The 16,054-nt window shown below is 26.8% G+C and overlaps 1 protein-coding gene across 1 annotated transcript in view; it reads right to left on the bottom strand.

Moving 5' to 3' along the window:
* Positions 1-7,938: 7,938 nt before the first annotated feature.
* The window catches only part of Nrx-1 (Neurexin 1), a 265,980-nt gene continuing 257,864 nt past the window's right edge, over positions 7,939-16,054 (bottom strand). Inside the window, exon 26 of the mRNA XM_089219748.1 lies at positions 7,939-14,406. Within this exon, the coding sequence (XP_089075874.1) occupies positions 14,136-14,406 (271 nt within the window). The 3' untranslated portion in view covers positions 7,939-14,135. The remainder of the gene's footprint in view (positions 14,407-16,054) is intronic.

Genomic DNA, 16,054 nt, shown 5'->3' on the forward strand with positions numbered 1-16,054 from the left:
AGTATTTTGATTCATAAAAATCGAATTTAGGACGAGTAGTTTATGAGTTATAAGTATTTAAAGTTTTGACAAACGGAGTAGTGGACAAACATTTTGCGGGGTAACCCCGTACCACTCCGCTCTGACACTCTAAATTTTAAAACTCATAAACTACTAGCCCTATATTCGATTTTTATGAATCAAAATACTTAGAAAAATATTCTGCTTTGGAACATGAAATTAAAACTCTATATTGTCATTCAAAAAAGTCAAAACTTAAAAAATGATGAGGATAAAAAATATTTAAAAATATAATTTCTTAATAAAAACGTTGGTTTTTTAACAACTTGAAACTATGTAAAAAGTATTTTTAAAAGTCAATACTTGTTTTAAATAACGAGCATTGTTTGATAAAAGAATCGCCCTGTATAAATGATAATGCATTATCAATATGTGTCTTTGTAATTTATTTTATAAGTTATTAATATTTTAGTAAGGTGATTGAAGTTAATCTAAATAGCAGAAGATATTATAGCTATTGTTTATTTTGCTTAATATTCATGCTCATTTTCCAATTGCTTTTTAAGTCTCTCATTAGAATGACATAAACATTTTTAGTCTCTGTATTTTGAATAATAGTATCATTAAAACTATCAAAAGAATTTTCATTAATGGAAGTTTTGTCTTCCTGCTTCTTAAATATATATATATATTATATTAATGATTAAAATAGCTTTAACTTTTTTGATACATATGGCAGATAAGCTTGAGCATTTTCATCATGTTTAAAGCCCATTTTAGAATACCTATTGCAAATTTTTTTAAACAACTTTCGATATATTATGATGTTTGTGTTGCAAATTTTTTTAAAATTAATTTCTGTAAAGTGTATTTTACAATATGTTTTAATTCTTTTTATCTGAAAATATTTAAGTTTAGTAAACACTTATAGAAATTTTTTTTTACCATTTGTACTTTGAAATTCGACAGTAAAACATGTTAGATTTATAAAATTGATCGGCATTATTAATTGATCTACGGAAAAAAAATTCATATATTACCATTCATCTTTTTAAAAATATAACTATCTCATAACAAATTTTTATGCCTGATCTTTGAAACTTGGAAGACAGTTATCTTCAAATTGCTTAAAAGTTGATCAATGCTTTGAACGAGTCCAATGACTAACATAACATTGAATAAAAACAGTCAAATGACATAACAATTATTTTGGTTCTCTAATGTCTGTTTAATTTCAATATAAGTATGCAAAAATATTTTGAAGTTGCATATCACATAAAGAAAAACAAGATTATAATCAAAATATTATGTTATATTGTAGTTTTTATTGTTGAAATTCGACTTTGATGTATATAATAGTAGTGTCTTTATTTTCATCATTAATATGGTTAATATAAAAATGCCAAATATTATAATTAGGTACATTTAAGTAAGTTATATTTTTAATATTACTAAACATCATTCACTAGTGTTAACCATTAGGAACATATGTGCTTTTTTAATGTGTATAGTTAATACTATAGTGTGTTTTGGATTATATTATATAAACCCATGCCTAATGATGTGATACAAAATTATAAAACTTTATTATGTTTTAATAATATTGGATTTTTATAAAAATAAATAAACAATGCCTTTACTAAGAATTTTTTCATCATATCAGTAATATAATAATGTATTATTTTTACCTGGAATCAAATAGACTCCTGCTTACTTGATTAATGGTTAAATACACACAGGTGCGTATAAATTTATATAAAATAGTCAAATCTTAACCTATGGTTTTTTTTTTTTTTAAGTTAACAAAGTGTCAAATTAAACTGCATATAATATTTATATATTATTATTATCCTGCAATTTAGCACTTTTCCAATAATAAATATTTTGGCATTGACTGCTTACAGTATTAGTATACTAATTAGTATTTATATGTCACTATATTATATTTACTTATTTTATAAGGATTATTTTTAAGTTTCAATCGATACATTCTCATTATATTTAATATTATTATGACTTCTACTTAAATTGAAAAAAATATCTGTGTTGTATGTAATATGCAAAAATTTTATATGTATACTAATAAATCGACTACCTAGGTAGTTTCTGGTAGTCAAACAACAGAAATGAAAATTTTTTGTTACTCTGCTTCCTCTGTTACCAATTACTTACCAGGTAATTGGTATATTATATTATTTGTTATTGATGTTATATTACTGAATTAATTATTCCAATTATAAATAAATAAATAATATTTAGTATTCTTCAAAATATTTATAAATAGGTACATTAATAGCAATCAGTGGCGTATTTTGGGGGGGTGTCCTCCATGTCTTGACACCCCCCGACATTAAAAAAAAGTCCTAATATATTGGACATTAGTGTTGTCCCCGGTGTTGTAACTTATTTTATAGTATACTATTTTTATCAAATGTAAAACTTCTTGTCAATTCCTAACATATTAATTTGTTAAAAAATTAATTCAATGTCTTTTTACATTAGTAAATAAAACTAAAAATTTTGTTTGTGAGGTTCAATAAATGTTGACACCCCCCGAGAAATCACCCAAAATACGCCACTGATAGCAATTCCAAGAATAGGTTTTTGAATAAAGGTCAGAAGTCTTTATTATAATGAATGTATTATTTTGTATAATATAAACATTATTCTGTTTAATTTGATCTGTGATTAAAAACGAGTAGGTACCTATTAACCACTCAACTACAACTGCAGGTAGGTATCTAATACCTATATAAGTATCAATATATGTACCAATCCATGTATATCTACATTATATTTTAATTAAATAATAAAAAATTACTACTTAATTTTTTATAAACATAAAACTAAAAAGAATAAAAAAAATATTTTAATTGATATTGATAAATTTCATAGATAGCTGAAATTAATTCTAAAAATGAATGTATAATTATATTAATTTTTTAATTACCAGATTCAGTTCACAATTAGAGCTTAGCTATCAGTACCTAAATGTTTGTTAAAAACATGGTGAAAATTATTTTCATTGAACAGTGTAGAAAGTTGATTTTAATACAGTACTTTTATACATAGAAGTATAGAACACTGTGCATCATAAGTGTATGTGCAACTATAAATACTGAGATTTTAAAATCGAGTATTAAGCATTTTTTTTTCAAATACAAATCATTAATAACATGAATAATGAAACAATAGTTGTATACTATAATAGAAGAATGAGAAGAATGTCCTTAATGAACATACTATAATTCACATATAACTTTATAACAATCTCTACTAATTTTAACTAATACATTTATAATTCTAAACTAATCATTTACCTAGCTATTGTTCTTTAGTATTGTATACTGTAAAGCATTATTTTCAGCAGTTGGTATTAATTTCTTCTGCAATATCTAGACAAGCATTAAGTCAAGGAAAAGGCATGGAATTATTGATGTTGATGTTGCAAAGGCAAATCAGAAGTTAATACCAGCGATTCTCATTATAAACTCATTCAAGTTTATTCTTTATGCCATCATTTCATTATCTCGATTATGTCTTTTTTCAATTAGAGATACCAAAACACCAAATATTATTTACAACAGTAAACTGAAATATAATTATTATGAAAAAAAAACTACCTAAATTTTATATTTGAATAAACAAACAAAATTAAATTCCACTAAGAAATGTTACTTTATTGGAATTGAGTTTAATCTTATAACTTAAACCAAAACCATTTTTATCCACAAGAGTGTTCAAGTATAAGTTTTTAAATAAGATGGAGAAATGTTTTATAAAGACATAAAGTAATAATTAACTATGATATAAATTGATATGCTTTTTATAAAGACAAAATAAATCCATTTTCTTATCATGGATTAATAAAAATTTTGATTTAATTATGTTAATTATAATTACTTTTGAAACAAATTTCTTGTCCACATCTTTTAGAAATGGTATAACAGAAATATTTATTAATTGTTTCCAGAAAATGATTTGAAGATAATATGGACATGTGTGAAGTTGCGTAACCAAAGCTAGGTGACTACTTTTCGGGCGGGTAGTGATAAGAAACCTTGTACGTTGGGTTGCGTTCTTTAAATTTCAAGAGTGCCAAACTATTGGTTCATGTTGCATCGAAACTATAAAGTAGATGTCGCCCTATGTCACTTAATAATTATTTGTTTTAAAAGTATATAAATAAATATTAAATTATATTGGCGTCGTTACCACGATAATTATACCGAACATATTAATGTCATAGACCATTCCCACAACTCGTACATTTAACGAATATCCACGAATACTAGAATAATAAGATATAATATAATAAGATCTATTTTGGTAATTAAATTCTCTTTGACTCGTGTCACATTTACCGACAATTCGCGGGAAGGTGGCGAATGACGAATAACGAATACCGAATACCGAATATTCGTACAAGTACTCCATTCCCACTACTTGGCGAGTATCCACAAATACCGAATATTCGTCAAATACATTAACAATCAATTGGCTGGTTGATTGTTTTGGGTTAAACTCATCGTGGTGATAGTATTCTGCAATTCAATGATTTTTTGAGCGTCTTCGTTTCGTTTTTTTCTAGCTGCAATAAGGTTTTCTTGTTCCCTTCAGCTACTACTTGCTCATTTCGCTAAGAAGTATATCTACAAGTTCTTCTTTTTGACCTGTATTAGATAATAATCGGAATGATATCGAATTTCCTCGATCTTAATTGACTTTAATACTGTCCTTTCTGTTGAGTCTAGAGAATTCATGATTAAGGATTTGACGAATTTGATTAATGCTAATGACAATATTGATAATTGATACGTAATTTATCAGTTAATCACAATATCATAGATAATTACTATTATCTATGCGAAATTTATAAGACGATGTTATCAGTGTACGCACTGTAGTTGTTAACGGCTTCGCTTGAGTGTTGGTTACAGTTAACCTCAAACTTGAAAAATGGTAGAAATGTAGACTATGACGTTTCAAATAAAAAACGGAAAACGCATTTTTCTATAAATTTACGTTAAATGACACTAAAAAAATACAATAAAACGCGTTTTGGTTTGCCATAACGCCATGTAAATAAATAAATAACTAAAAGACGTGTGTAGTATAATATTTATTAACGAATAATGACGAGAGATGTTCCTTACGTCGGCGTCAAGGACTGACTAACTGTGAGCAGTGTTGCCCAATGCCCATACAATCATATAATGATAATGATAATAACATACATAATATAATAACATAAAATAAGTAATATTGATAACATAGTAAATTGTAATTTAGTACCTTACAATAGGAACATTCATCTAATGATTTCTTTAGTAAAAAAAATAGCGGAAAACACATGACAGATTTGGGAATTTCACATGTAATTCGATTTTTTTATTCGTAAAGACAGATAGAACACAATTAAATGTACCTACATAAATGCAAGGCATCGTAGAATGTGTCTGTGAAGTCATTCTTCAATATTGCAGGATTATTTTTAGAGACAAAACTATTATAATTAGCTTTGTGAATCTTTAAACATGAACGATGCGAATTAAATATTGGGATATAGACAGACACAAAAATATTCAGTACCAATGCTAGATGATATAGGTAGATTTTTAAGAACAACTACTACATCAGATTCAAGAACAGAAAATGAGCTAAAATAATTAAAACCAAATCAAGCGTAGATACACAGCTATTAAATATGCCGTTCACTTAGAGAAAAATAAGAATATTAAATGTTTCAAGAATACAAAAAACTCTGACACCAAATAACGAAGATACTTATTTAAACCAAGTTAGACAATATAGTATCAGGAAGGTTTATGTAACCATTAAACTCTTAAACATTTATCTATTTATAAATAAGATCATAGTCCAGTGGTGCATTGGGGCGTATACGGTGGTATACGGCGGCGTATACCCACATCTCTAGTTTTTTTTTAGCATATTATACTCTCTAAACTTAAGATGGTACGGGTGTATACGGCCGAATGGCCTCGTATGCCTAGTGGAATGTTCAGTGACAAAAATAAATAAAATATTTTATAGGCTACAATATTATTTGTAATTTTTAATTCTCAGATACGACATAGTACCTAGCAATCTAGCAACCATAGTAGATATCAGGCGTTAAACAAAACAATATTTTAAGTACCAAAGACTTAACCAAAAATAAAAATACCCAATATAGGATGTCTATTTTTAACTTGTCATGTTCGTACTAATGTATTATGTATAATAATAAGTGAAGTGTGTGTGTGTGTGTGTGTGTGTGTGAGAGAGAGTGGGTATGATTATAATATACATTACCTATATATTTATATTACTATACCTATATTTGTAATATCCTTCGTTTCTTGATCGATTCTTGATTTATTGATAACAATGTCTATAAAAATAATTTATAATGTTTGAATTTTAGAATAATTATTATCGTCTAAAATCACTCTCCATTCTTATTATGACGTGTTCTTTAGAACGTGATAAACCAGTGATGATATATTATAATATTATTTTCACTTTTATTTTAATTACAATTTATTAGCACTTTACCAAAGCCAATTTATTATTATTAAATACTAGAAGGCCTTATCAACCCCAAGTACCCACGATAATTTTAATATTAATTTAATATTTTAATATATTAAATATTTTATATTTAATTAATAAATGAGTAATAACTCTGAAATATTTTAAGATATTTAGAGAAAAATCAATTCAGATACAATATTGTAGTGTGCCTTCAAAATATATTATAAACTAAATTGGTTATCAACAATATTTTATCGACCATAAATCAGTTTAATCATTTAAAGCCTTAAAGGGTTTTATTACTTTATATCACTTTATGTTTCTATGTTATTTTTCTGAATTTAAGTTTCTAAACATAGAAAGTTGCATCAACGTGTGACTACTTCCATTTCAGATTTTTCATGATTTTGGTTTGGAACACAAGTAAAAACTACAATAATTATCTACAATAGATTATTTTCAAAAGTATTAAGTACTTGCGTATGCGATATATAATAAAAAAGGCTGCAAAAAAACATAATATTTTAAATGATGTGAGGAAATTTATTTTTGACCCAATGCTATCATTTATCACCTACTTACATGTAAAAGACTGTTAGTACCCAAGGCCGTACTTAGAACAAATTTCAGGGGGAGAGGAGGTTATACAAATCTTAGTAAGTGGTGAAAAAGAAATGATGTTAAATTTCTAAGTTTGGGTAATACGAGAAAAATTCGTGGGGGTACAGAATTTGGTAGAAATTAGATACCTATTACTTAAAATTAACATTCTATTAATAAAACTATTATGATATGTGAATGTAACCAAAATAATTTCAATAAAATCAACGTTAAGGGAGAAAACACTGGGACATCATTACGAACATAAGCAACAACTTCACCATCTCTTCTAATAGCAAATTAGTTTTATCTCATCTATAATATATGATTTCAATAATCAAAGAATCCAAATTCATCATCATAAATGTCAATGCGTAGGTAGCCAGGACCCGGCTAAAACAAAAAATAAATATTCAGAAACAGAAATATTACATTTTAAAATAATTATTTTAGTGTGTAGACCTATAATAATAAGGTAAGTAAGAAAGTAGGTAGTATCTTACCAACTATGTAGGTACTTTGACAATTATTGACATATTATGCTAATTTTATCATTGAAATCAATACAACAATGATTAATAATTTATCATATTAATTAATAAATTGTATCATTCAGTGATTAAATATTTTATTTAAGTACACCAGAACTTACCCATAAAGAATCAATTTATATACCTACCTAAAGTATTTGGCAGGTAGTTAACTATTACTGTAGTTAAGAAAACCTCGAACAGCTAATTAATTCACTAAACAATGGCTTCCACGGAAATTGAATACAATAATTTAATTAAGTATATCACATTTCTAAGATATAACTAATCAACATTTTTATTGGTATAGACTTTTAACAACATAAATGTCAACATTTAAAAATCATACTGATATTTTATCAATAATACAAATTACAAATACAAAAGCATTTTTCTAATAAAAACACAAATTATATTTTTAACAGTTAATAGGTGAAAAAGTCAAGTTCAGCATATTTCACGGTTGAATGTAGTATTGAATCAACTTTTAATACTTAAATAAAATTCAATATTTAAAATAATTTAATTTACTATCTCATTATTGGTAGTTTTATAACTGAAAGTCGTACCTATAATGTATAATAGGTATATATTATAGAACCAGTATTCAAGAGATGTGCTGTTTTATTGCTTTCGTTCCATTACTACACACACCAAATACAAATTAAGCTTAAGATTAATATAGATATATTAACATTAAAAAAAAAAACAACATTTGAAATAATTGTATAGAATTCAATACAATTTTGCACTTATGTTGGTACGTAGAAAATAAACACAATAATAATTGTCTTATACGATATTATATAATATGTAGGTAGGTACCTACCTACCTATGTCTTGTTATTGATACATAGAGGTTATTACTAATTAGTGAATTTCGATTATTAATCTATAAAAAAAAACAAGGGTGGGTCCATTCAGTTTTAATTTTTTCAACATTAAATAACAGATATTATACGTAGGTATTATAATAATTATGTAAAATTGAAAAATAAATACAATCGGTTCATCGTTAATAATAAGAATTTCGAAATAATAGTTATTAATTTTAATAATAAGTTTAAATTTTAAATTATTTACATTTACCTAACTATAACTGTAAAAAATACTTATAAATAGATATTATATCTAATGACATTTTTTTGATAACAATTAACAATTATAATAGGTACCGATCACCAAATTAACTCGGAATTTATATTCGAAGGTTTAGAAAAAAAAAAATCATTCTGGTTAAATAAATATGGGTTTCGAATATTAGGAGTCTTAGAATTTTTTGAAATGTTAAGAGATAGGTACTGTTGTGGGCATAGGTATATCCCATATTTTAAGTAAGTAGAACTGTCGGATATATTAAATTTACTTAAATACAGGAATCTTACAACTAATAACTGCGTGTATTTCTATAAGATAGGGCCAAACCTAAAATCTGTCTAACTGATAACATTTATTTTTATTTATTTAGTTGATGATAGATTTAACGTATCATTTGCAGGTTACATTTTAAATTGTTTTTAAAAAGTTGATAATAAAAGAGGATTTTTGTTTATTTATTTTTGGAATAGGAGGAGGACTTGGTTCTGTTATACCATTAATATGGAATGGACATACAACATCATAATAATATAATTAAACAAAATATTGAGAAAAAAAACTAACACTATTTAATTTAACAGAAAAAATTATTATGAAAGCAAATATCCTATCATATTTTCAATTTTCCTTATATTCATTATTCATATAATAATAATTTTGATAGTTTTAATTTATAAACAAGCAATTTAATTAAATTAAATTCACTGATGATTTAAGCTTTATTGGTTTTTTTTTTTTTTTTTTTTTTTTAATAGTTATAAAATTACAAATACGATATGATTCGGAAGAATAAAATAAGTAAAATACTTTTTATCATTAAAATTATTTTAAAGACACGCATTGTTTGATTATTGAACATACCCATTTTCACAATAAGGTATGCATAATAAATGTATACAATGCAATGTATTAAAAATATTTAAATAGATCGAGACCCATGGGTTATTTTATAGTTGTTTCAAAATGTATTGTAACTCATTATTAAAAATTATTAATTTCAATTTTTTGAATGTATAATAGTAGTGTACCTATACAATAATAAAACCACAAAATAAATAAAAAAATTCTTTTTAGTTAAAATTTAGTATTAAATAAATGATTGATAAAAAACATATAATTATTTCAAATAGAAAGTTTCACCTAATTGATTATAATTATTTCAACACAAATACGATACATCTGAACCATTAAATAATGATGTCATGTTGATGTAAAAATTTGACAAAATGTATATATTTTTGGAATACACAAAAGTAATAGAAATGGTTTAATATTTAAAATAATACACGTCTATAAAATGGAAATAGGTAGAAAGTATACAAATATATTTGAATGGAATTCAATTGTTCTAAAAATTCACATTTTGTCAATAGATTAAAGTTTGTATTAAAATATCTTATATATTACTAAGTAATCAAGTGTACATTACTACATTGATCATGATAGTAAAATGTAAATACTTGTGTGAAATTAAATTTATCAATTAAATACATACTTTAAACAATTATTTTATTATTATATAAAATTAGGTTAATAAAAAATTAATGCTATTTCAGACGATGCTTCATTAAAGTGCACGAAGACGTTCGTTTTGGTTATCATATAAGTTAGTATAAATAATATTGTTATTGATTAATAAAAAGATATTACTTGGTATTAAATTTAATTATTATCGTCGTTTATATTCTATTAAAATACCAATATAAAATAGGTACTTAGGAAAATAAGTTGTTTAAGCTATAAATATAAAATAAAATTGTCGCTTCGCGATCAATTTTGAGCTTAGATTTTGGGAACTACATTTTAAATGTATTTACATAGTAAATGAATAATACATTTTCCTATCTAGTCAATTATCTACAATAAGTTAGCTAACAAAACTATTATTGCGTATAAATAACATGATAATATGTTGATTAGAATTAGAACTATTAGTAGATATTATAGATATTTTATTTATAGCACGTCATAGATTAACAATTTTGTCTGTACAAAAACTCTACTATATAACGAACAATCTAGTTTTTTTTAAAACTTTCTTATAGGTATTCTTAATATTTTTACATTTTAGGTACATGGAACAAGAATATAACATTGTTTTTTATCAACGACATTAGTTGGTTAGTGCATTTTCTATTCCACCAATTAAGTAACAATACCTATTATATCCTCACAATTGATTCCATACATAAGGTTGGTAATCTCTAATCAATAATAATAAAAACCAATATAATAAATAATTAAAACTATACGACACATTACATTTCATAGGTAGCTTAGTTCAAGGATGATAACTAATATTTTTTTTCGTAAATTCGTTAATTAGGGACTGGAATATAATACTCCTATACCTATTGATTTATGTAATTTAGTATTAACTGGTTACTTAATAAGGTAGTTATTATAAGAGTTTAATAAAACATAGGCCACGATGATTATTTTAAATTGATATATTGTAAATAAAAAAAGCGGAGGTGGTCTATGCACGAGAATTTCTAAATTTTTAAGTCAATATTTTCGACTAATTACGTAACACTAAATGACAATTTAGATATTATAGTGTTTGAGAAAACTAAGCTTTAATGCTTTTCAAATATCTAATATATTATTATAATATCACTATAGTACCTATTTATTATTAACATATTATTATTTATCATGTCATAGGCTACCATCGGATACAATAAATACCTAACACGATGATTTAAAATATTTGTTCCCTACCTATTTATTTTTAGAGGTCTTTTGTTTATTTTAAATTGCAATATGGATAATCATCTAGAATCGAACAAAGACCCATTTATCTTCAAAAAAACACTTTTTTTGAAAATGTTGAAAATAGAAAAAAAATTTGAAAGTTTCAAAATATACCTATTATACTTTTTGTTGATTACTACTCTTTGGGCTAACTTTTAGGAATATTGAATATTTAGGTACATATTTCCTAGGTCAACTTTCTGAAATCCTGAGATATTACATACATGATACCGTATACATGTCATATTTATTAAAATCAAACAAGATAATATAGAAACAATATTATGAGAACATTTAAAAAGGCAGATAAAGAAACAACCAATTTGAGATGACGTGACAGGTTAAATTTATAAAAGGTATAGGTTATAAATATTAAATTAAATTTTAATCATAATATATATAGAGTAAATTACAGATAATGCCCTTAAAAATTATAAAATCGTAGGAAGGTATTATTTAATTACGGTAGTGTTGTGAATTTGAAGTTACTGTTTCACTCTTAGATCATATACTATGGATGGAGCTACAGCGTATTATTTTGAAGCCGATATTAGCGACAAGTCTCTGATTTAGGTGTTCGATTCTATATGCGCATGCGTGATTTATTTCATCGCATAATTATCCTTAGGTCGCACCTTATATGCTATGCTTTATAGCTGGAAAAATTGGTATGCAATAGAGCAGTACATTTCGCTAATAATGGGTATCAAGGAAAATGAGAAAAAGCAAAGACAAAGAAATCGCCACGGGTAGCCATAGTTCCAACTCCAAGTAACTGAACACAACTGTTACTTGTAAATTATTGTGATATAAATATCTGGAATTTTGCTGACTTTAATAATTGTAATTGTATTTGCTAGTTCCTGTTATTATAAATAATGTATAACGTTTTGTAAATGAATGATGCCAATTACCCATCAAAGTAATGATTATTGTCTCATCTTTGAAACGTAAAATCGAAAAATAATTTATCGAAATCACTATTTATGGATTTGTAATGAAGAATACGCGTAAATATAATTTAAATATATAATAATATGGTATATCTAATGCTAGTAGTAAAACTGAGGAAATATAAAAATGGTTAGTAGGAAATCAGTGCGTTGTTATACTGATAATTCCATAAAGTCGAATAGTAAAATTGAACTTTCTCAGCACGTCGCATAGGTCGTAACAAATTAGGGTTAAATTGTTTATGACTTTTAAATTTTTTTCTTTTAGTCATACAAATTTCAGTTTAAACATCATAAATCTGTTTGGTATGACAGAAATAGTTAAATTATATTTTACTTTGTATATTTTTAGTAATAGATGAATTTTTTACATTTTTACTAAGTTTATTTTATGGAATTGTTTTTATATCATAGGTTGTTTTTTGAAAAAAATTGTGTACATTGTAAATATTTTTTTTAAGTTTTAGATATCAAAAAATCAAAAAATTAAAAAAATACTCAAGCATGTGATACATTTTCAGGCATACATCCATCGAAAATGCCCATTATAAGCCGTAGGTAAGTAGAACTTACGCAGCTGCACGAACGTTTAATGTGTATGGCTTAGGTACCTTGAGAGCTGTTAAAAATGTATAATAATATGTATTGTATTATGATTGAATAACGCCTTTTTTATATAATGTTTCAATTTTTTAGGAGTAGATCATACCAGAGATTCTAATATTCTAATATTCTAATATTAATATTTAATTATATTAAAATATTTTTTTAGTGCTATTAAGGCCATAAACATTTTAACCCTAGTCATAATAATACATATACAATTTAATCGATTAGTAGGTACACAATATATGTACATCGTGGATGATGGAACTGATGGAAGAATAATGACACAAATAGTAATAAGTGAAAAACAGATACAATACAAATAACTTAAAAATTACACGCATCTAATATTAATTAAAATAATATGTTTAATTTTATCCAATCGTACGGCCAAGCAAATAATTTTAAAAATTTTAAATATTTAAAAAACAACAAAATCCCGTCGGTAGGTACCTAGTAACCGTTATAATTTGGTCTTGCAGACGATTTTTGACGTGATCGACGGATTTTTTTTTTTCGATCTCCGCGTAAATAGTTACAATACCCATTAACACCCATAACACAAATACATAGTTAGTGATGAATATAATAAATATTATATTATCATATTCCACAAACAATATATTTTTTTAGTAGGCAACTAGTTAGCGGGTAAAGTTTACGGTAAGTAGGTACCTACCTACGTGTTTATAATGCGCGTGGTATAATAGTATGGTTGTAAGTGGTACACATAATATTATATAGATACCACGTGCTGCTATCGCTAACAATGCAAATACAATCAGTTTCCGTACGTCGGGACTTACGAAATAAAATATTTACATCATTACATCTGCTACATATTCCACTATACCTACTATTATGTACACTTACAAATTACACAATAATAATAATATAAAGTAGGTACCTAAATGATAACATTATCGTACACTTATATACATAATAGTAGGTCGTATGTATAATAATATTTGGGAGTATTATTATCATTATTGTTTTCCGAGCAGTGCCGTATGGGAACGGCGGTGAGCGTACGGCATGTGTACGCCTGACCGCCTCACACGTACCACTCTTTGACGTCCTGTCTCTTCTTGGGCTTGTTGCTCACTCCGACGATGCCACCGACGCCACTTCCGCCACTGTGGGGCCTGAAGTTGTTATGCGCGTACGTTGGCGACGATTGCGCCGACGACGGATAGTTGCCCGGTGACAGAAGGTTGGCTTGCTGTTGGTGATGGAGATTGTGCTGCTGCTGGTGACATAAGCCACCCCTGTCCGAGCCCTGTTCGATGGGCGCGCCGTAAGCTTTGGGCATTTCGATTTTGTACCTATAAATAATATATATATATACTATAGGAGTTTGCTGCATAAAATCACAGACCATTATAGAATAGACACTCGATCAGCTGATCAGGTTACTGTATCCCTACGGTTGAAGTATTAGATATTGTACCGTATTCGTAATCTGATGGAATGTTAGCAACGTGTATCCCTCTTAGTTACGGAATTATAAAAACGGAAACAACCAAACAACGCAAATATGGCCAATGGGCATTACAAAACACTATATCAGTTCTGTCTCTTTTTGTGTGATAATAATGATATGATTTATTTAAGTGATAATGCATGCCACGCCTTCCTAAAGACCGTGTTCAAGGCCACAGTCACCAGATTTTGCCATTACACACAGCGTCTATACCCTGATAAAATAGTGCTGGTTGGACCTCTCTTTCCCACAACAATTTTACCGAAAACGTTCGTCGTTTCATTTCAACACAAAGGGCATTTGCAGGACTCAGCAGTTAGTAAGCAGTGAAGCCATCTGTGTTTTTAATTACTATAAATGTATTATTGTTATTAATATCTTTATTTATAAGCTCTTCGACATAGATCCAAGAGGCAGAATTAACTAGTGGCGTCATCTATCCAATAAAATAAAAATATAACTTTTTTATAAAATACATTTTTAACGGGTAATGAAGTGCATGGCATCAGCTAGAGAGTAGTATTTATAATATAAATTAGAAAGTAATACAATGTACGGAATAGTTCATAATAATTTAGATCGATAATGCAGGATGATAATAATACCAGGCTGTAAGTTGTATAAAAATTAATAATGCCACGTGTTATGTGTCAGGTATCTGATTAAAATTTGAACTCCACGTAATACGTTATCCGGTAAGTTGGGGATTTTTATTCTGATTATGCTATTTCGTTGATCTTAAATATGTCCGATGCTCTTTTATTTTTCACCAGACTTTCCAGATTTACATACAATTATGTCAGCGTACTATTAATTTTATATTTCTGACCAACATGCAATATGTATAATATCATATTTGAGTTCAATGGTTTAGAAAAATGAAACACTTTCTGGAAATATAACTGGTATAAAAATAAAAATGTTGTTAAAACACAAACAAACAATTAATACAAATAGTGTTCTTAACTTTATGTTTAATAGTTGGCCAATTCAGTCAATAATATACTAAAGCTGATGATATAACTTTGATTCTGCAGAACGACAATTTGGTGTGTTGCACGTAGGTAAAAATGAAAAGATAAATAGGTACTATATCACTAACATCTTCTTGAATAAAAAAGTGAGAATGATTTAATGTATTACATACTACCCAACATACAATTATGTACAATTATGAACCTATTAAGGTATATTGTGCACTGGTCAAATGTATAAATGAACACATTCCTCAATATGTATACTCATAATTATTTATATTCAGTGCCTTCGTGTGGCTCGGTCGTACGCTCAACTGTGGGAACACTCTGAGTATGCGCACAGACCATTGTTGCTATCTCTCGTATGGTTGACCATCCGGGTTTTTAGCAACTAATCCTTGCCAGATATACAACACGTGTTTCAAACCTACCATTTCCCCCTACAAACAACTAATGACCATGGCTATTAAGCTTAATATGATCAATAAAAAAAAGTTATATTCATTTTTTCAT

This window comes from Diuraphis noxia, unplaced genomic scaffold (genome assembly GCF_037042655.1).
Source record: "Diuraphis noxia isolate RWA-SAM2 unplaced genomic scaffold, SU_Dnox_SAM2 contig0001, whole genome shotgun sequence".
Classification (NCBI taxonomy): Eukaryota; Metazoa; Arthropoda; class Insecta; order Hemiptera; family Aphididae; genus Diuraphis; species Diuraphis noxia.